General features: G+C 38.9%; 2 protein-coding genes and 1 pseudogene across 2 annotated transcripts; 1 reads left to right on the top strand and 2 right to left on the bottom strand.

The window, feature by feature from the left end:
• Positions 1 to 809: 809 nt before the first annotated feature.
• On the bottom strand, positions 810 to 5024 carry LOC145498376 (uncharacterized). The gene has a single exon (XM_081478301.1). It carries the CDS (start codon positions 4255 to 4257, stop codon positions 3124 to 3126), a length of 1134 nt encoding a protein of 377 aa, XP_081334427.1. The 5' UTR covers positions 4258 to 5024; the 3' UTR covers positions 810 to 3123.
• A 3492-nt stretch (positions 5025 to 8516) lies between these two features.
• On the top strand, positions 8517 to 9858 carry LOC145498463 (substance-P receptor-like). Its single transcript, XM_081478393.1, has one exon. The coding sequence runs from the start codon at positions 8710 to 8712 to the stop codon at positions 9856 to 9858; it is 1149 nt and encodes a 382-aa protein (XP_081334519.1). The 5' UTR covers positions 8517 to 8709.
• Positions 9859 to 11029: 1171 nt separating this feature from the next.
• LOC145498462 (neuronal acetylcholine receptor subunit beta-3-like) lies at positions 11030 to 17807 on the bottom strand (annotated as a pseudogene).
• Between the last annotated feature and the right edge of the window lie 5950 nt (positions 17808 to 23757).

Genomic DNA, 23757 nt, shown 5'->3' with positions numbered 1-23757 from the left:
CACTGGAATATCTAAAATTTCCTTTGTTAAAATTCAATTATTTTTAATACCCCAGTTACTTATTTCCTAAAGTATTTTCGTGCCTAATTTCGTGAAATTCTAATGAGTGTTTCTCGAGAAATAGGCGTATTTCCGAGAGTGCAATTTTTCATTCAATCGCAATTTTTTGACTTATTACGCATGCGCTGCGTTTAAGGTAATTCCTCTGAAATAAAAGTGACAATAGATTTTTGTTCAAACTTTGTCCACTGAATATTTGTCATATGATAACTTTAAGGAGCAGTGAGGCATTGAAAATGCTCCATTTTGGCATTATTTAATGCTTATTATAAAAACGCATTCCCAGTAATTGTAAAATCTTTGTGAGCCCATACTCATAAGAAAACGCATTAAACTACAGTCAATACATTGTGTCGGACACAACTAAACATTTTAAGTTTGATTCAGACAAAAAGCTAAATCCTCGATTAAAATTTGAACTAAATTTCTTGACGTGGTTACCGACTGCAAAATAGAAAAGACCACAGTGTATCTGCTATTTTTCTTATTTATTAAATTTTCAGCAATAGAATTTAGATCAGTCTTTTCTCACGCAAAGCTTATGATTAGTTGAATACAATGACTGGAAAAAAAATTGGGGTGCCCGTGCTCGTTGGTGAGCTAGAGCCATTTTTCAACTGAAAGCGCTCAATATCAAGGCAAATCCGTCATGTTTTCAATATGCGCGTGCATGAGCGCGCGCTAATGACGCCAAAAATTATGCGCAGTAAGGATGCGCAATGCAAAAGTGAGGAATGACCTTAACTGGGTTCTTTCGGTAACAAAGAAAAAGCTGAGAATTGCTGGGTTCTTTGCATCGTTACCTTTTCTAACATATCTTTGTAATAAAAGACTAAAGCCATCAATACACTGCGTTAAATTATAGAAAAAAATAGCACAGATACTGCGGGTGTTGAGTGAATAAAATGATCGCTCTGACGTAGCCTGCGTCGCAGACAGTCTAAACCGCCGGTATAGTCCGTCTGCGCAACGGTTCCCAAAAGCTTGTTCTGATATCCCGCCGTTTGTTTATCCATTTTTGATTGGCTAGTTTCTTACGCACTTTCTGATTGAATAATTCTTGCGAAAGCGATCACGCAACTATCACGTAATGCTGAAAATAATTGTGTGCGGGTTTCCCAAGAGCATTTGTACATCTACTTCGAGTTGGAAATAAGATGTCTGCAATAACAGAGGAAGATTGGCAAAAAGCGTTCAAATCCATGAGAGAGCAGTTTGAAATCGATAATCTTCTACCTGAACAGGAAAACTCGCTTCGCAAATTTCTGGGAGGTCAAAATATTTTTGTAAATTTGCCGACGGGCTACGGTAAATCTTTGATTTTCCAGTGCCTTCCGATCGCTGCCGATGCTCTGTTCGAAAAGCCTCGTGGTTCCAGTGTTCTCGTTGTAATATCGCCATTGTGATCGCTTATGGAAGACTATATTCTCTGGCGAAGCCGGACAAAGATAAATATGACAACCGTGATAAGCAGCAGCAGCAGCATTACGTGCAACAGTTAATCAAACAGCCGGGCCCGGCATAATAATATGAATACAAAATGCAAGTAACCAACATGTTCGCGGAATATTTCAAACTTTGTCCCTCCAGATCTAACATTTACAGAGCTTAAAACATATCCTGCAGTACAAATGAGCCAAAAAAAAAAAAATAGCACGTGGCAAAAAACAGAGGTGTCAACAACGGAAACCACACAGACCTATGACCTCTAACGACTCTACTCTGGAAATGTCCTCCTAAAAACACAGGATTATTGCTTAGCAAAATATTCAAAGATCCCCCTATCGTATCATACAAAAGGGGCAGATCCTAAAAGACACACTAGTTCGAGCAAAACTTTCAAAGCGGCTATTTATTAATACACGTTGGATAGGAGTTGTGTAGGCCTGTCACTCTATTGTTAGCATTGCGTGATATATTTCGCAAGAATATGACCAATCAAAAGGCGTGTAAGAAACTAGCCAATCAGAAATGGATACACAGATCCGTGTATCCATGCGGGAGATCAGAACAAGCTTTTGAGAGCCGTTTCGCAGACGGACTATATCGGGGATTCTATGACACGTCCGACTGCAACGCAGGCTATATTGACGGCATGTTTGTTTTTTTGCAATCCTTGTGCGCGCGCTGAATTGCATCAGCAAAAGCGCGAGCAACAACTGTGTTCGGCCACCTTAAACGAATTAAAGTTTTCTTCTTTGCCATATAATAAACATCTTATTAACCGAGCTAAGTCGGTCGTGTGTGGGAGAATCTTGACCTCGGTCGTGTGTACAGACCTCACTGCGTTCGGTCGGTACTCACGACCTCGGTCAAGATTCTCCCATACAGACCTCCAGCTCGGTTAATAAGACTTAAATATTTTCTGTATTCATTTAACCAAGCCGAAATTGTCCCTGGTTATAAAACTCGGTGTTCTCTCTCGCCTTATTTATTAAGTTAAATCTTTCTGATGATGTAACATGCCACGTGACCATTTTGTTAAAATTTTGTAAATTGGCGAATTGGTGGCGAAATTTACTTGAATTGATCAGTAAATGAGCGTTTTAGATGCAAATTTAATTAAACTACCTTGCTACGTTTGGAATGATCTTCCTTGACTTCGTTGGCAGATATTATAAATGGGTTCAAAGTACCTTGTACGCACGTCAGTATTGCGGTATTTTTTTGTCAGTGGCAATTGATTAAGGCCACATTATAAGGCCACATTATGTTAGCAATTTGTTTTTGTATCAGCTAATAGCTAAGAACTTATCTAGCGATTTTCGTAAATTATTTAATCAAAACGTCATCGCCTTGAGAAGATGTTGCAACAAAGAGTCTTTACCAGTCTTTCCGCGGTTGAAGCCGCTGCCGCTGCCAACGGGAGAAAAACGTACATGTTGTAATGTAAGCTAATCATGAGGTATATTACACTAGCTTTTCGGTTCCTTTTGCTCCTATTTAATCAGATAGCTGCCGCTGTTGTTGTCACTTTAATATAGTTTGTCTTACATTATTTGTTTCTTGTTTTTCTACCGAAGTTCTCCGATCGTGGGAATCGGGCAGATATATTTCCGACAATTAGCCTTCAAGAGCCGAGGATTGTTGCTGGGGTGAATTAAGGGGCACCAGGGTAGAGCTGGTCCGAGCACGTCCTCGACCCATTCCTTCTCCGCCTTCAGCGTATGTTGAAATAACTCGTGACGATGCATCCGTCGAGTTGCTCACGTCAACGCGAGGATCCCGACCGCACTTAAGGATCTTCTTGATTGCCTGGCGGTATTTGGACAATCTCCAGGCGTAAATGCAAGGGTCCAGGGCGAACTTCATGACAAGAACATCAAAAATAAGCGTCCTCGCAAGGTTAAGTCGGAGTCTTTGGTCATAGGATAGTGATTGAATGTCGTAAAACTTATACAGTCGAAGATTCCAAAAGATCATTGAGGGTAGAGTAAAGATGAGAAAAAACGTGACTAACAGCAGATTGACTGCAGTAAATTCGCGTTCCTGTTCTCTTCTTCGATTTCGCGCAGCATCGTTTTGGTCCAATCCGCTGACCCGTTTGAGATGCACTCGATAAGCCAGGTAGAGAAGCAGATAGGTTAGAATCAGAATAATCACCACCGCATTCGTGTTCAAATGCGTGTCGATTTCCAGTTTCAATCTTCGAGGGACTCTGAATTCAGGGAGAAGCGAGAATAGAACAGAATATATTGTTACCACAACCAGCGTGACCATGGCACTCAGACGAGTAACAAAAGCACGGTGTTTGTGTGGAAACGAAATCGCCAGATACTGACAAAACGTTAGCGCGAGTAGCATCAAAAAGGACGCGTTCATCGTGATAAACGATACGTAAATGTTAACCTTCACGCAATTGTCAAACACCTTTGTCATGCCCGGATCACGGTGGAGCTGCAAGTAAGTAGCAATATTGAGGAATGCAGTCAATGGATCCACAACAGCGCCGGTGAGGAAGTCTGCCACGGCTAGACCAACGACAAACAGCGTGGTGGGTGTCCGGAACGACTTGAACGGGTCTGTGATTATCGCCAGAAGCAGCAGACCATTGCCAAATATCGTCATAATAGCAATAAGCGAGAGATAAATCCCCGATATCAAATAAGTCATATCTACCGTCTGGACGAGAGATACCAACTCTGGGGGTAGAGGAGGTTGTCTAGGAGGGGGTGGTGCGGTGGTGTTGTTTTCCATTCTTGTCTCCGCCGACGTTTCACGATTGTTTTTCCAATCACTTTTTCTTGTTATATTCTCGAAACTCCTATAAGGACCGTTCTCTTCAAGGTAATGCAAAACCGCTAAATATGAATCTGAATGTAAAGTTGCTCTGACAAAACAGGAAGACTTCCCGAGCCGCGAACATCTAACCACTGAGATTGTGCATCTGCCTGGGAAGAAATTTTAAAAAAATTGTAGATTAAATACTGCTTGTAGTTGTATTGACGTTGTGTACAGACCTGCCAAAATATTTGCCATTTTTGTAAATATATTTACATTGAATTCTTGTTTGTTGACTTGCTTTAGGCACTAATAGATAAATTTTAGATGCAGTCCACAAAAGCAAGTTGAAATTAAACGCCTCTCCCTCAAAGGTTAAAAAAGCTATTTAAAAAGCAGTTGACTAGATGATTGTATTCATCAGAATTTCATATTCAGCTTTCTCGATCAGTAAAATTAAAATAATTGCGTACTTGCTTTCGAGTCAGACAATGTCTTGATATTATTTCATTTCTTACGATTCTTTCCCGAAAATAAATCCCATTGTCAGAATGCTAAAAATATTTACTTGATTATGTTCCCTTTCTTACCCGTACTAATTTACATGGAGGCCACATCCCATAATCTGTGTTTGAATCTGCAGACTGGACTCATGCGGGATTTATTTTCATGCTTTTGTTTCTACTCTGGTAATATCAGAATGGAACAAAACGTGCCATTTTTAATTTTATCCGTTATTTTTTTCCAAGGATTTGTTTGGATATCAAGCGAGCTGTTTGACATAATTCTTTAATAAAAGTGTCATTTCCACATATTGTAGATATCTTGTATATTTTAGACCACAAAATATTTAAAGTCTTTTTTCAGTAATTGCAAACAGTTGAAACTTTAATTAGAATTTCACAAATTGGCTTTGAAAACGGTCAGTTACGGCTTTAACAACGTTGATTTATAATTAATGATCACAAAACGAAGCTAAAAGCATTGTTCCACTGAAAATCCGAGCATGATAATCTGCCGCGGCCACTGTTTTTAATGTGAATCGCAGGCGAAACAGAAGTTCCATGACTTGTCTTTCAAAAAGATCTAGGCACTTTGAAAACAGTTCCCACTTTTGGGATAGCAGCTGGGTTAGTATTTATAGAGTTATTCCGTCCTGCCATCTCAAAAGCATGAGAAGTTTGAAGCCGAAAATATACTTATTAAACATTAACTTTCACTTTAACCAGCTTTAAGCAGTAACTTTAGCTAGCTGTCGTTGTCGGGGTTACATGGGGGAAAGGGGGAGAGGGGGGGGGGGGAGAATTAGAGGGGGAATAGAAGGGGTCGTGGTTTTGCCTCTCCCTTCCCCGTTACGCCTGAAACACAGGCTAGCTTTCCCACCAAGATCAATGATATTATAATTCTATCAAACAAAGAGAAAACCCTGAACCTAATATAGGGGGATGCTTTTCCCTATTTACACAGAGTTGAGGAGACTTCTGTTTTTTAAGATTGTGTGATGTCAAAAGCGCAAAGCCTTCCAGTTCTCCACGAAAATTCTCGCCGCTCTATGAGAATGACTCTGAATGACTAAAAAAACATTGTCTTGTAAGATCAAAGCGATGTTCAGAACACAAAAAAAGTACGACTATGACCAATGTTTGACTTTTGTTAGCTACATTCAATCGCTATTATGACTGTAATCGCACGCATGTAAAAACGGTCGTACAGAGGCGCTCTCTTGCACGGTTCACGAACGGAAAATAGCGAATCACAGGCCACGGATATCAAAATTTCTTTTTCCCGAACCACGAAAATAAGCATGTGAGGTACTCTTTTTTATAACCTGCTCTTAAAAAAAAGTGTTCGAAGAAAAGCAAAATCGTGAGTCCATATTCCATATTGCAAATCGCATACCCAAATCACCGTCTCGATACAGACGACTCTAACCATTCGTCCACTTCGTGTAGTAACAGCCTCTGTTGCTTGGTAGTTGCCGATGTTTTACAAGACCTTACGATAATTGTACAGAGGTCAAGTTTGATGAGTTCAGTCTTAACAAATCTTCCGGAGGACTCTCGCCTCAAAATCACGAAGAATAGAGTGGTGAAATCAAGAATTTCGGTTAATAATTCAAGTTCTTCACGGGTCACGCAAAACCTTCAAGTTACGGATCACTAAGAATAATTTCTTAATTTCACGTTTCACAACAATAAAATCATCAGGTAATCACGCATCACGAGAATACCCCTGTAAACTGTTTCAGGCGAATTTCAGATCATTGTGTTACTCGATAGCGCTTGAAAAAAACCGTCTTGGTCGCCTGTCTGTATTTCCATGTGTAAACTTGCGCTCCGGTTTTTAAACGTTTGCTGCTGTAATGTTACTTACCAGCGCTTCCCCGCGACAAAGTTGTGATCAATGTTTCTGGTATAAAACGTATCACTCTTGGGAGAGAAAGATATGTACTCTGTCGCCCGGTTGTCGTTTTAGTGACCAATGTAGAGCACCTGCTATGCTTATTTGATCAGCCGATTTCTAGCTTTCTTAGATGTTACAAAAATCTGTTCCATGAAAAAATATCACCTCTTTCTCTTAATCGCACAGCTTATCGAGCAGTTAATATGAGCCGTACACGGCGTTTGTTTTTCAGTTTTCCGTTCTCAGTAGATTCCATATCCTGTGGTGTGGCAAGAGATGAATCACACGTCATCTCAAAGAAAACATGTGTTTCCACAACATCTCCACGATATTTGTACAATGATATTAGTTGCTTGGACCTGATCGACATTTTCAAGATATCCCGTCAGAAATACATCACAACCCAAAGATATCTTTGTTCTTCCAAAAAATTAATTAAGGACTGCGCTTTTTCAGGAACATGTAGTAAATATGTGACGGAGACATTTTTTGAACTGTGAAAAAGAAGACGTAGGAAAAATGGGATTTTTATGACTCCACGTCGATTTTTAAAAGCTTCAATTTACGTTCTTTACATTCAATACTTTTAGTTTGTTAAGCGAAACAAATTTGTCCAAACCAACAAACAGTTATTTTGCTATTTTTTTTTTTTTTTTTTTAAACTGAAGAACTGAAATATGTAAATCTTGCGGTCATTAATTTGAAAATTCACTGAATCGTCCAGGAAAATATGTCGACTATTGCGTTGACAACGTTCTGAAAAATAGCTAAAGTAAATTCTTAATGAGAACAACTTGTCAGAGTAGTATAGCTAGGTGATGTATAAATATGTCGTTGTTACCGGAACAATTTACTACAGCTTATTATCGGTAAGTCGTTGACGGAACTAAACGTCCAAACTATTCTGTTAGTCGTGAGGCAAACAATGGCTGTTTACCATTCACACAGAGAAACCAATTCGTCAATGTTTGTGCAAGGGTAAGTTCCGTTCGGACCGGCCATTTACCATTTATTCAACTCACCCCCCCCCCCCCCCCGCCCCAAATTTACCGAATTAGACTAGCACGAGTTCGAACTCCAAGATGGTGGTGAAGGGATATTTCGGTTCGAAAGTTAGGACTCCGATCCTTTCATTATGTTCCAATTATTTCAATAATTTTCCGGTTCGTCGAGCCAAAATTGTCTTTCCATTCACATTCTGACCGAAATTTCCGGAATTTTTGGGTAAATGGTAAACAATCAATATTAAAGATGCCTTGGTTTGACAAAAAATTTCAGTCAAAACTGAATTATACCTTAGGGATAGAATAATCAATGCATTCTTCAAACGAAAAGAAACACGTTATTAGCCCGCCGTAACTCTTCGCTCACAATTTTAATTCGTCTTTTAAGATGAATATTGCTTATTAGTGTCACGCTACGATGTCCCATTATTGTTTACCTGAAGAGGTTTTTCCTGAAGATATTTTTAAGTTTGAATTAAATTTAAAAATTCTGAATTAAATTTAAAAATTCTGAGTTAAATTTTAAAATTCTGAGTTAAATTTTAAAATTCTGAGTTAAATTTTAAAATTCTGAGTTAAATTTTTAAATTTAAAATTAAAAATTCGCGGCAATTCTGAAAGTAATATTTATCTCTAGGTTCCGCGGTTTGTCAGCTATTTTGTGTGTTTGTGTTCTTGGCTCCGATGATTGAAACAACTGAACAAACGTAAATAACAAAAAAGCAAACAAACCAAAAACAAAAAAGAACATAAGGCTGGACAATTTGCCAATGTTTTGACGCAAGTCATAATCGGTAGAGGAAAGAGGAGTCAGGGTTAGACGTCATATATAGTTCAGCTTGAAGCACTGAAGTTTCACTCACCATTTTGTCGAATATTTGGGACCCTACCAAAGCACTGAACATTGGTGAGGTAATATTTCCGTTTTCAGCAAAGAGCTTATTCCATTGGAGCTGCACTGACTTGTGCGTTACTTCCTGCTGCATTTTCATAATACTGTTCGGTTTTAATTCAACGACTCATGGATACTACAACACGGCTGACCAACCAGTCACCAACAACGAGTGGGTCGTTTTGGGGTTTGAACAGTACGACAATTCTAGACGAATACAGCTGCAAACCGTTCCAAAGCGACACCAGTGTAAGCAAAAAAGTTAAAATATTCTGTTACTGTGTCCTGCTGCTGTTTTCAGTCCTTGGGAACTCTTTGCTCATTGCTATCATTACGAGGAGCAAGGGAATGAAAACCATTACCAATTATCTCATCGCCAATATGGCAGTTTCAGATATTTTAATAACAGTCTTGGCTGTACCGAGGCAGATAACAGAAATATTGCTTGGACCTCGCAGATGGTTAATTAACGGGCTGTTGGGTTCAGTTCTCTGTAAAAGTGCTCACTTTTTTCAAGACATCACAATTGGCGTCTCAATTCTGAGTCTTTTAGCTATAGCTATCGACAGGTATAGAGGAATCGTGTTCCCTCTGCGTAAACAGTTTAGGAAGCCGGCTAAACTCTGTAAAATCATCGTACCGACAATATGGCTCACATCGATGGGTCTGCAAGCAATTTACTTCTACATTTTAAGGATAGTGACGGTTGATAGCAAAACGTACTGCGCAATAAGCTGGGCTCCCAAATTCGATCAGAAGAAATCTCAGGAAGCGCATTTTCTTGTAATATTCGTCTGTCTGATGGCTATCCCAACATGTGCAGTTACATTTCTATATTCTGCCGTTATTCTGAATTTGAACAGAAGTAGACATACGAGAGGCCAGGGCCCTTCACGATACATGATGTCTGAGAGATTAAGAGAAGACAAGAAAGTGGTAAGAATCATCATTGCAATACTCGTGGCTTTCATCGTCTGTGTAATGCCCATCAACGTCTACGCCATTCTGTTCTATTTCGTCTGGGATTGGAAAATGCCTTGCGGCATGGAGAACTTTGCGTTTTCTGCGTTTTTTATTTTGTACTCCAACGCGTCAATAAATCCATGTATTTATTTTATCTTGAATGATAAGTACCGCCAAGGTTTCCTAAAAATTTTAAAGGCGTTTCCTTGTGTCAGGAAGAAGGTAGCTAAATCAACTGAAACTTTCGTATTAGTGCGACTGAAAAACTCGTCAGCCTCCAGTGGGTTTAGCAATCAGTCTTCTTACCCGTTTTGAAGGAAGCTTTCATTGCTAAAAACTACCGTATAAGATGTATATACTATGATTCAACTTTTGTCAGAAAGAAGGCGGCAAAATCAATAGAAACTTTGGCTTTAGTGAGGCTAAAGTACTTTTCAGCCACTAGCGGGTTTAGCAGTCGATCTTCTAATGCGAGCTCTCATCTTTTAAAACTACGGTATAAGATATACAGATGATTTAAGTTTTTTTTTTCCGAGAAAACTATGATTTTGGAATATATGTTACATCGCCGATTGCCAGATGGAAGACTACTCGAAACCCGTGAGGCATGAAACATGAGCAACGTTTTCTTGTTATGGGTATCAAACAAGAAATATTCTACTGTATCGTTCTTTTGGCACGTTCATGCAATACAGCGAGTCCTTAATTAAAAATACAATTCTCAAACTATTATTGAATATTTAAATTATCTATACATGTATAGGGATATCATTCTCAGGATGCAAAAAACGCAACGATGTCGATCTGTGAAAAATCACACTTGTATAGAGTATAGAGCAAATAAACCGCAGAAGGCAGTGTGTGCGACAGATCCAAGATGGCGGGGACTAAGATCAATCTCTACCTTGAAATAAATGTGAGGGAACTGGGTTGAATGCTGTTATTAATCATTTGTTTGTAAAAAAGAAACAGAAGTAAAACTGAAATACCACCTAAATATACTAATTTTGCAACATTTGAAACCGTTTTGTAAACAAAATAACATATGGAAACTTAAGGCATTACAAAAAAAAAAATTATTAGCACAAAACCTTCAAACGTGGTGGGCGGATCATAAATTATAGGGCAAAATGTCATCGGAATGTTTCAGCAAATGAGCTAAGTGATTTCCAAAACAACAGCTGTAGCGTATTTATTACCTATTACAAACATGTAAAAATAATATGTTGAATAAAACCGAGAACAAAACTTATAACCTTGATGATATGAAAGCTCATTTACTTAGAATAGGTTTCATGTAACTCTGCCCGAGTAACTAAAAGTAATATTGGCGCAAGAAAAACTCTTTCCAATAAAGCTATTGCTTTGCATGGCCTGTTGAAAAAAAGTTGGGAAGAGAGAACCACTCATCCCAAAAATATAGGGTTTTTACAGCAACGACTGTGTTATTAAACAGTCTTTGTAGCGCGAGTATGACAACCTCACGTTCAATAAATCCAAGCTCTTCTCCCATCGGAGAAAACCAAGGGCTACCTGCATGGGAAACATGTTAAGCAAAGTCACGGCCCAGGGGAAATTGTCTTTGGCCGTGGTTATTATAATTTGACTCTCTCAACCACTGCAAACAAAGATAACGTGAGGCCAACATTGTATGTACAAACTCTGGAACCTCGCTCCCCGATCATACTTTCTATTCGATTACCTCGTTATTACGCTCATTTTTTTTTGCCTAAAAATAATAATAAAAAAACATTTATTCAATCATGTATGCTGTACCGCATCGGTATCAGCTAGCGGGAATCGTACAACTTGTCTGCTCCGGCGGTCAAAGGCTTAGCTAACGAAAGACCGTACATAAACACGACTACCGTGGAAATGAAAAACGAAATGACAAACGTCCAGAAAAAAAGACGATCTAAGACCTTACGAATCTGGCGCCAGGTCTCGCTCCAGTCTTCCTCTTCCACGTCCATGACAATGCTACTGGGGCGAGTGAACAGTTGGCTACCGCTGCTCACTGACAGCCGGCTCATCTTAATAGTGCTTATCTTTCGGTGTCTCTCCTCAGCACTGTCGTGTTTCTCTTCTTTGCCACTGTCGCAGTCGATCACAGCCACTTTAATCGGGGGTTCAATTTTTGAAGTGCGTCTCGGTTTGGTGGCCCTCTGGCAACATCTGTAGATACTGTTTATGAACAGGAAACATTTGAGAAAAGCTGGGGGCTCCATGGTAGCGTGATGCGCCTTGAGTACGACAATGGTAGCGGTCAGCGCCAACCCTATTTCTATTATGATTATTATGTAGTAGACACCGATGAGTGGCAGCGCGTCCGACTGTTGTGGAAGAGCTTCTGTCACGATTAGGAGATATGCGCTTACAGAAAGAAGGATTGTACAGCTGAAGCCGATCCGTTCGCCACTTTCTGCAGGGATGAAGAAGCTGACGAGGATCAGGACTCTGATTAGCATGCATGGCACCATGGAGAAGACAAGAAAATGAAGGGGCTTGCGGCGGATGATAAAGCTTAGGTGAATCTCGGTGAATGGATGATAACTGCCTCTGGGAAGATTTTCCTTCCTTGTCACTTGTATCATTCATTTGGATTGACCAGCGCTCCGTTTGTTCTGTAAGTATAGTGAGAGATTTTCACTTCAGCACATAGAAAACATTTAAACTATCCCTCTGCTACCGTTTACCTCACATGGAAAGTTTGAATTAAACGTTGTAGAGGGAGGGAAAGGGTAGACATGTTTGAAACTATGCACATGGGGGAAAAAGGGGCGAATATAAAAATATTGGGTTTTTTTTTTTTTTTTTTAAAAAGCATAAAACAAAAAAGGAAGAAAAGAAGAAAACATGTCTAGGAGGGGCTAAATGACATGGTTATGTTTATTATTCGTCTAAGGCAAGGCAAACAGAAGCTGGAACGTAAACACAATTAAGAAAATTCTGGAGATTAATTGTTTAGAAGTCTCCTACGTTTCCTGCTTCTCGCTGAAATTATCAGGAAGGGAGATGCAAGACCAAAATCAGTGGACTTCAAAATTTTAACAACTATTTTGATATTTTAACAAATAGAACCATAGCATTGATTTTGTACATACCAAATTGTTGTCCACATCGTTGTCGTCGCCTTTGCCTACTCGTGTTTCCTCTGTTTCAATATCCATAAGCGTCTTGTCCGACGTTAAGAAGCCAAAAATCATGTCACAACGATGTTCATCGTAAGGGAAATACGTCACATCCAGAACGCACGTGCTTTTGAAGGACACGGGTGATATCCATTACTTGAGTCGTTGTGGTAAATAATTATCCATGTCTTGAATTTCTCTGTGTAGCCTGTTTGAGCGACATTATCATCTGCGCTGATCAATCAGTCAATCAATCAATCAAGCAAGCAAGCAAGGAAATAAGGAAGCAATAAATCAATCAATGAATCAATCAGTCAGTCAATCAAGTAAGCAGGCAACCAATAAACAAATAGAAATAAGGATGAAAGGAAGAAAGAGAAACAATGAACGAACGAACGAACAGGAAAAGGAACAAACGAGGGAACAAACGAAAGATCGAACAAACGAGCAAACGAACGAAGGAACGAACTAACGAACGAACAATAAAATGGTTTGTATACTTCATCATGATTGGCTGAGAGCAGGCCACTTTATAGCTAATTTTTAATTTGCACTGTAGTGCAGTGGAATGGTGTTGTCTGTTTTCGTATGTCGGCTTGGTATCGGAGTATTACATAATAACATAATGATAAGTCCAATACATAATTTCTTATGTGTTTATAAAACGGGATAGTGCTTTCAATTCCCTTGCAACATTGGAGATTTACTATAGTAGTCGATGAAGGAACAGTTATTGTGGCCACACCAGTCCCGGCACGTTGACTTTCTTGTTTTGTAGTACAATATCTGGTGCCCAGATTTCTTGAGGACTTACAAGAATTTTCTTCAAACCACCAAACTTACTGGGTTCCCACATTAGGAAAGAGTTATTCCAGCGCTATCTAAGGAAAGAAGAAATATCAGTAAGCAAATAGATACCAACAACGACAACAATAAAATGGCAATTACTATAATATACTAATTAATTTTATGACACTATGAATACTTATTAATAATAGTAATAGGACTGAGTGGAGTCCAATTCGGTCTTTAATCATACGAGTGACTCACAAAATCGGACGGCCGCGAAGCAGGAGTCCGATTTGTTAATCACGAGTATGATTACAGAGTGAATTGGACGACACGATGTCCTGTTACCAATTAAATTCATAACCATTACAATTTCCAACAAAAGCAAAAGTCCAATGAAAAAGAGCTTTTAATCGTCATTTTTAAAATCATAATTAAAACTATGGAGAATAGCTTGCAAAATGGCTGTTAAGTTTCTTTCAAAACAGTAACTGAAGACTAAACCACAATTTTACAAAGTCAGTCTTTTGAATTGGTTACTGTCATTGTAATAAATGTTTTGATTGGTGGATTTAGTGGGGAGGACTTAAAATGATTGGCTCATATGCATTGTTACACACGCTGGTTACAATACTTATACAGCTACTTACACTACTTACAAGACTAATACATATACTTGCAGAGTTTCCCGCTAGTCAACCAGGTACCAGGACAGGAAACCCGCTGACCGGGTACTCATACGCTCGGCCAAACGAGTCGGCCATGTTTGTGTTTCGAACACTACGAACGAACTAAAGGACTTGCTCGTTATTTCTCATCTTACGGAGTTCTTGTAAGTGTCTTCGCTTCACTAGCTAAGTTTGCTTGTAATGTTTTGTCATTTTTGCGTTCCTGTTCGATTGTAGAATGGTTTCTTCATCGTTGGCATTAAAGTGAATTTTGCTCATCGAGAAGGCTGTTTCTTCAATACCTACATTATTTATAATACTTCTTATTCAATATGATTAATTCAGTCACTTAAATTACAATACTAAGACTTACACTACTTATATTACTTACAATGCAGTACATACACTACTTACAATACAATACGATCGCTTCGGCTAATAACAATACTGATGCTTACACTACTTACAGCACAGTACGATAACTCCTGTTGCTTACAATACTAATTAACACTCTTTACACCGCAATACGATTACTAACATCACTTGCAATGTAATTCGATTGGCTGATGTAACTGTCCAATTACAACCAACTGTCCGATTACAGCTTTGCAGATTAATTAGAGCAAAATACAGCAGTTTATGCACCAATCACATTTGAGGAAATTGTAATTGTTGTCATTATTTGTATAAATCTACTAACGAATCACGAATATCGTTCTCTTATAGACCTTTTCGGAGACCTGGCGGTCATTTTGAATTCTATTGTTTCAAACACCAATTATGGGATGCTTAGGGGGCAAATTAGTATGTATTTGCGCTCTGAACATTCCATAATAGCTATCTGCAGCAATAGAATTCAAAATGGCCGCCATATCAACGAAAAGGCCCACTGGCTACGCTACACACTGTCTATTCTGTCGTAGATAGTGAGCAGTCTAGCAGTGTAGTACGGCTGTTAACGAAATGGCGGCAAAGATTTCGATAAGGGTTTTTTTCGACTATAAGATTTATTTTAAAACTATTAGATTATTCGCGCTCGATTTCTTTGCGCGATAGAAATCTCGAGTTCGTAATCTCGTTATTTAAAGATTGGTAATATTCAATAAAATTTAAGTGTTGAAATTAATGACAAAACGATATCGATATTCTCCATGAATTAAACTACCCTTTTTTTTTAACTTAAGCTTCAATCACAGCAACCGCCACATACCTGTGTGATGAATGTATCTGTCGAAACAACCTGACCTATCCTGTGCACAAAGTTCATACAAATGTAATGAGTTACATCAAGGTTATTGCCAGGTGTTTGCTTGCAAGTAAGAAAACAATATGGTGACGAAAATGAGGAAGGCACCCTTTGAAAACTTTATCGTACTTCGGTAAGACGTCAACAAATGGAAAAGGTATTATTGCAAAGTCTTTACAATTTTGCTTTTTTTTGGAACCTTGCTCTATCGAAATCAAGCCCATTCCTTCAGGATTTAATGCGTCCTTCGCATCCCTGACACAAACAGTCAACTCTCGCCTTGAGGACTTCCCGCTATTACGGACGCTCGCTAATACGGACAAAATCCAGATCCCGGCGAAAGCTATAGAGGTTTGGCTGGAAATGACTTCCGCTATTACGAACTCTCGCTATTACGGAATTACGGACACTTCCGTGGTACTAAAATGACGATTTTATTGTTTTGATTCTCGATAAAGTGGACACCACGTACTTCTCATATAACATAATTATGTAAAATTACAGTCTGCTTTTCATCATTTGTCAAAAATACAGTTCAAATGGCTTCTGGAATGTTTATTTTCACATTATTTCTTTTTTCGTCTGCACAACAGTCCTTGCTCGTTCACTTGAGCGTACGTTCAGTGTGCAGTGTTAAGGGCACTTTTTATCTCCCACCCTGCTATTACGGAATCTGGCTATTACGGACACTAAACGACGCCCCCCAGCGTGTCCACTATAACCAGATTTGCGCGCATTATGCCTCTACACCCTTTGCCAGTAGATTTCTAATCAAATAACTGCTCGCACTCTGTCAGTTTGCAACAGTGCTGCAAGTCCATACATGAGCCCGATCCCTCTTAAAACGCGTCAAAGGAAGTCTCTTCCCAGGAATAATTAACAATTATTCACCAAAGTGGAGGTGAATAGTACTTGCTAATCACCTCCGAGTTAACAAATCAGAGCGCGCGAAAAGCACTATTCACTTGTATGTTATATACTAATCAATAATATTATTATTCACGGTAAGCAGCACTCCCCCGGGAGTAGGACTGACCACATCTACGACTGATTTCAACTCCACCTTAAAATTCACTTTGACGGCTTCGGATGAGTCGAGAACTGGCTGAACCATCGTATCAATTGGAGTCCCTGAGGAAAACAGTTCTTGACGAGGTAGGTGCTCGTTTGAAACTTGTATTCTTGGCCATGAGACCGCTGCGGTAAACTCCATGTGGGAAAAAAAAAGGGCTCGTTAACGTTTTTATTTTCTATGAGTTCAAAAGATGGACTCTTCTTACCACATGCGAAACAGATTTTAAATACTAGCTGTGAGAACTTCATGTTACATCAGGCGGATAGTCCGCCCTATATGAGTCTTTGCTACTATGGTCGCCGTTCAAGACCTAGAAAGCGTATTGACGTTGATTGTGTCTATTTGTATATCTTTTTTGATTACGTTGTATCCATACTGTCACTCCTGTGCGAGGCATGGCTGCTAACTTGCTTTTATGTATTCCTGGTTTATTTTGTAGTTATAGTTTTCATTGTGTGGCAAGGTAGCCCCGAGGTAAATCTGAGAGTTCTGATTGGTTCTTTCTTGGTCGGGACTTGACCATACGGACCGACCGTTTCCATGGTCATAAACCTTATTATGGGGGCTTCAGCCCCCACTATGCTACCGTCGGCGGAATTTATTTGTCTACGTGTAGCGTATCGCAAGGTCTTCCGGGAGGAATTGAGCAGGCTTATATGACGTGAGTGTTCGATACGGCGACAATTGCTGTTTTGAGTACCTGCAATATTTTTCCACAACTTATCGTCGCGAGTTGGTGGCAGTTTTCAAGGTAAGTTGTTATTTTCCATTTCTAAATTGCTTTGCTTCGTTTTTGTTATATATTATCTTTCTTCCCGCACTGCCCTCGAGAACTGTGTACTCTTTGTTACTTCACTTAGATCTTCGTGAGAAAATTTCTTCGGCAATACAAGATTTGTTTTGCTCACGCAAGCCATTAACTCATCCAGGCTCGGCTCGTGTTCAGGATAGATTGCACGGAAGAAGTATTCGCTTTCGCAAGCACTCACCTTCTTTACCCAAACGAGTGTCAGTTATTGGACTCTACTGTTGTCACCTAAATCGTGTACACGTACTCGTACCGTGCAGTCATTTTGAGAGGAAGTGAATGATGTGGAGAACAATCCAGGCCCTGCAGTATTTAATAACAATAATCCAACAACCACTGTGTCTGCTGGCCACAAGTCAAGGAACTGGCAGAAGCACACTTTGGTGAACGTTGGTAAGCAGTGTGTTGCAAATAATGTTGACTTGATTATTGTTAAAATTTACAATCAAATAGAAGACACCGTACTCAGAATATGCTTATTGGATCGAGCCTATACAGTTCTACAAGATATTAATTCTGTTCAAAAAAATGTGTAATTGCCGTTAACTGTTACAATGAGGTTAACTAATATTCCAGGAATAGTTTCGGTTTTCGCGAGAATGTACATTCAATGCAGCGTAATGCAACTTAATACGTTGTTCATTATTTTTAATCTTGACATCAAACAATGCCCAAAAATTCATTTGCAGAACCATTTTCAAATAATTTTCTCAAACTCATCAATAATTCATCAAATTTAAACACTGTAAATCATAAATATGATGGTGTTTGGATATCTGATCTCATTTGGCATAGATGTCGTAATTTTAAGTCGACTTTTTCTCCTTGGTTTTAGTTCCAATTGAGAAGATAGGTGTACTTGTGTATATAGTGTGTCAAACACTAAAGACCACATTTCATCACATTTCCAACACCTTAAATACTCCTCTCCGTATTTGGAAATGTGGTTAAACACGGTCTTTCATGCTTGATGTATTACATCATTGTTACTACAATTGCTGTTTGTTCCAGTTTTAGAGACGTCAGAGCACAGCTTTGACATTTTTAATTTAACTTCGAGGATTTGAATGGGATACCCTTTTCATTTGAGAGATACACTTTGGTCAGCATCGAAGAGCTTAAAAACCTATTATATTTGCAATTGTCTTGCTCACAAACATGGACTGGTCCTTTCACGAAATGAAAGGTGTACTGCACATGTCTTGATTTGTGGTTGTCAAGCTGATATGCGACAAGTTCAACACGACCAGGAATATGATTACAGTGAATGAATGTGTGTGCAAGAAATTCTCCTAAAAAATCTGATAACATTTGCAATGTGTTCTTCAAATAACATTTCATTAATTAACCTTCCACTGTGAATAGCATGATAGGTAGGTAAAGGTACTGCATTTACGATAACATTTTACCACATTTTGCATCATCTTAAAGCTGGCAATCAACAAAAGAACCTACATACTGTAAGCAAATTGATTATTCTTATTTCACGTGACAACATTTCTTTGCAGTCATGACAAAACGTATTCAGAACTTCAGTGGAATCGACACCATTGGACAAGGTGTCTATTTGGGACCAACTGTTGAATTCTCAGTTGCTGACTTTATCATGTAACTGGCTTAGATATTGCAGCAAACCCTCTCGACAGTACATGTACAAGTTAATTTGATATCTGTAAACAGCCTTCAATAAAATTAATAACACCCCACCTATGTTGATACCTAATAATCAATTTATACCTTTATATTTCAAAGTGATGGCCTATTCACTTGTAGCACTTTAACTCCTGAATACTGACGTTTAACTAAATGGAAAAAGTAAATCTAAGCCCACACAAGTACGCTTTGCGGACCTATTTTATTATTTTGTTGTCAAAAGATGGCAAATTCATGAAACAAGCATGGCCTGAGAACCACTCAATAAACTACTTACTAACGTACCTTGCTAGAGCCGTACTAGGAAATTATCATGGTGCATGCACATTTAATAGCCTTCCAACGAACATAAAGATTTTGCCACCTAAGGAACGTTTCAAGGCTATCTCCGATTTTTTTTCTTAGGTTATTTTTTAGAACATTTTCAATTCGATATCCAATTTTTATGAGAACGCTATTACCTTTTTAAGCTTTTTAATTTTTTAAACATTTCAGCGTATCTTTTAAAGTAGTTAGTCTTTTATAGATATATATTATTTATACATGCTCTTTTTATTTTCCGTTATACAGGGCCCCCGTTGATACCAGTCCTGCGACTGAAGGGGTCACCCTGTTTTAAATATCGATTATTATTATTATTAATTATTGGCTCTCGGTCCGTTTTTAGCCGAAGTACGTTTGATAGATTCATAACTTAACGAGGACTTTTTCAAAAGTGTTACGACCGGCTGCCGATTGCGACAAGTGAAGTCTAGGCGCAACACAAACGTTGACAAGGTCACGTGACAAGGCCATGTATAGTCAAGCGAAACAGCGTAACTCACTTGTTTGATGAAGGCAAACTGAAAGGAGAAAAAGAATCCCGAGTCTCAAATACATTATGTTAGTTATCTCTGGAAGTTGTTTCAAGCAACAAACTGCAACACTGCCTGATTAACAGCGAGCCAGCAAGAGCGAGGGGGTGAATCTTTCGTTCAAAGTTTATAACAAACAATACATGTTCAGCATAGGCAGCAGTCATTAAACTAGATAACTTCTATTGAGTTCAATTTGACATATTCCCTGGAGATAAGCATACTGAGAAGACTAAATGAACTTGATTTCCGAACAAATGCTAATGAGGTCGATTATTCAGTATTCACGTCGGCTTATTGAATAAACAGAACAGCTCGTCGTTTCAATTGCCACCATAAAAAGTTAATTATGACGGCCCTTTTCATGGTTATTTTTTTCTTATTGGCATAATAATATAATCCAAACGTGTATGTAAAGCAATTTTGGGTAATTTTAATTTGTAGTTTCTGCCCGAAATTGCCCGAAATTGCCTTGGGTCCACGTTAAATTTTATTAAAATGCAACTGAACAGGAAAAATTATAGCCATTAACAGAAAAACTATAAACTTTTCAATTGAAAGGTGAATCTAAGTTGTAAGAAGAACTTTAAGATGATTCAGGCTCCAATCCAAGCTCGGATTCGCTCTGGGCAACATCCAAATCAGCTAACGCTAAAGGCAGCGTCCACACTACACCGGAGAAATTTGAAAACGCAGCTTTATTTCTACGGTTAGGCCTACCGTCCACACTAATCCGGCACGAAAACCAACCTTTTCGAAAACGCTCTTTATTAAACCAGAGGAATATGAAAACGCCGGATTTTCGTCTTCGTGAGGACGGACAACATTATAAAACTGGGACTTTTCGAAAACGATGGCGTCACGACGATGATGTGATTTCCCTGACCGAGAGTGCCTCAAATACGACCGGTTATTTTTGCGCTTTCAAATTCCTCCGATGTAGTGTGGAGTGCAGGTTAACAACAATGGTGTTCAATGTTTACAAACGTGGACATCAACAAATATCTTATTTCAATCGTCGCACCAGTTTCCATGTCAGTACTATGGCTGCCGTAGTGAGATGCGCTGTAATAATTGTAAACGTATTGTCAAACAATAAAAAGACGAAGCATTGAAGCTAAAATTGTTCATATTTTGTTTCAACAAGAAATGTCTTTTAGCCGTTATTTGCACAAATTTCCAAAACTAGTCGACGCTAGCGCTACCGCTTTCCTGCAATTACTTACCTATTTATTTAAGTTGCTTTTATTTTTCCAGTGATTCGTATTGAAGTTATATACCAGTTGATACTGCTTAGAGATAATTTAGATAATTATAGCGTTGGAACGCTTTTAATTCAGTAAACATTACCATTAACAAATAATTCTTTTACGGCAGTACATTTGGAAGAACACTCTTTTAACACGTTCTGGTTGTAATCATCTGCTCTGAAACTTGTAAACAACTTAGTTAGAATTTATTTCTAGAAAGGGCATAACGAAAAAGCCGCCTTTCTCTTCGATTTCACCTTATTTTTACTGTAACACTCGGACGTACAAGCAAAGTCATACCCCCAGCGTGGTAGAAAGCGGGGTGGATGGAACCCCTCCACTGGGTTTTCGTCCTGTTAAGATAAAGCGCAAAAAATTATTGATTGGATAGCCCCGAGTGTTGCTTATGACGTCATATGACGTTAAATGACGTCATTGACCCGCCATCCTAGATCCGCCATCTTGGATTTTACTATAATCCAAAAGAGTCAAGAAATAACGGAAATTAGCACAAAATCAAGCCAGAATGCTTATGAAATGTAAAAATTCATGAATCTGTAAAATTTGATGAAGAAAACTGGAAAAGATAAATAATCACGTCAAAACAAGTTGATTTTTGGCCAGACTTACATGAGATTTGCGGCTGCCACAGCAGCGTCACAAATCATGGACACACAATTACATATCAAAATTTCCGCGGAGGATGAATGAACAATTTTTGAAAGTTTCAGTCCCTTAGAGTAAATCCTCTCTTCAAAACATTGGAATAATCTTATTAAGAGTGGTAATTTTGAAAATTCAAGATCTCGCTTTCCGCAAAATCTTGAATCTTCAAGATTTTGTAACTCATGCAGCGTATGACAACTCACTGATGTAACTCACGAGGGATAACTCGCCAAATGGGCGATCCCCATCTAAATTTATTTGTATCATGGTTTCAATGAGTTGTAGTGGTCTCCTTTTGCAAAGTAAGTCATGACTGAAATAATATCAGTATGTAAATTGCTGAAAATGATATGATTTTGTTCCCTGTGTTTCTTAATTAGAATTCCCCTAACCTCCGGCTTGTGGACTCCTATGAGCGATTTTCAAAACCTTGATTTATAACCATTTATAGCCGAATCAGCACACCGCCTGTACATTATTGATTAAAAAAGACTTAATATATATGAAAGATATGCTTTTGTGTGTGTGTGTGTGTGTGTGTGTGTGTGTGTGTGTTTTTTGTTTTTGTTTTTTCTAATAATTAGGTTTTAGGCGATGAATCCAGAATCCAGCAGAGGAGAACTGGGAACTATACATTTTTGCGATCCGCCATCTTGCTGTGGTGTTCAGCTGTGGCAAGTACGGCCCGGTCCAAACGCCGCTCCACTCATGTGCCGAACCAAACTTGATTAAGTTCGACTTTAGGGCGACTCTGAAGCGACGGCTGGTTCAGACGGCGTTCTTGCGTCTAACTTAATTCGGGAAGCCGGTGGTAACAATTTTCGACGAGAAAATACACGTTCTGAATTCAAGAACTCTGTCCAAATAGAAAAGCTGTGACTAACATTTCGCTGTTATAGCAATATTTAAGGAAGCAAATTCAAACTCAAGGTTCAGTGTTTGCATTTAGACAGGTTTTCTCCCGGTTAATTCGACTTGTTAAAGGAAAATCAAATCTCATAAGCTGGGCTGTTATCACGAAGAAAAAGCAAAAAATGAATTTGCGCGAAAGAAACTCGCTTATACAGTCCCGTTTCTCATAAATCGAAGGCATATTTTGCTGTCTTTATTTTTAGCGACGACTTCGAGCTTCATGCATGACTGGTCACGCCACTCAATTTTGAGCCAATCACGAGTCCCGTTATATGAAAAAACATTACAGTAATTTATGCATTAGGTTCGACACATGAGGAGAACGCCGTATGAATCAGCTGCCGCTCCAACGTCGCATAGTGCGATAGACCCTGCCGAATTCAATGTTGTTTGCCGCACCAAACCTAACCTGCCGAACCAAACTGATTCAAACACCGCTCTTCTGCCGTACTTAGCTCATCAGTTAGGTTCGGCGCATGAATGGGGCGGCGTTTGGAACGGGCCTAAGGCTTGTAGCATTAATGGCAAAAATCATGATGTTGGATTGAAACCTTTTTTGGTCTTATCTGGGCGACTGGTTATCTGTAATCCACGCAAAGACACTTTGTTTTCTTTTATCAACAAGAAAGCAGAAGAATGAACTCTGGGCAACATATGCAAATAGGTCCAATATCGGGCGCAAAATATGTACTTCCCGTTTGGGTAGCCTGTTCACGGACCCTTTATTTTGTCCTGCGTTCATCGAGATCGCAAGCTTAGCACTGACATATTAACCCAGCGCGTGTGATATGAGCGAGCCAAAACGCAAGGGGGCGGGGTTCGCTCGCACGAAGAAAAATACCTCGTTGCAAAGAAAGTAAACGTCTGTGGAAAGGCTACGTTTGATGGTTGTCGTTATAGCAGTCGGTTGTTTAGGACACTTGAATGCTCATTAATTAAGATGTAATGTTCTATTTCATCCTGCTGAGTCATTTTCATCTTATTACACGCTTGAAATGATTTTTTTTTATACCTTAAAAACCTGTTTTGCTTATCCACCATAGCAACAACGCAACAACGCAACAACTGCTTAATGGATGCGCGGATGCGCGTCGAGAGTTTGGTATAAAACAAACACGAGGAAAATAATACATTGGAGGTCTCACAGACTGAATTGCATTGA

Source organism: Orbicella franksi, chromosome 9 (genome assembly GCF_964199315.1).
Source record: "Orbicella franksi chromosome 9, jaOrbFran1.1, whole genome shotgun sequence".
Taxonomy (NCBI): domain Eukaryota; kingdom Metazoa; phylum Cnidaria; class Anthozoa; order Scleractinia; family Merulinidae; genus Orbicella; species Orbicella franksi.
This window is presented reverse-complemented; position numbering and strand designations above follow the sequence as displayed.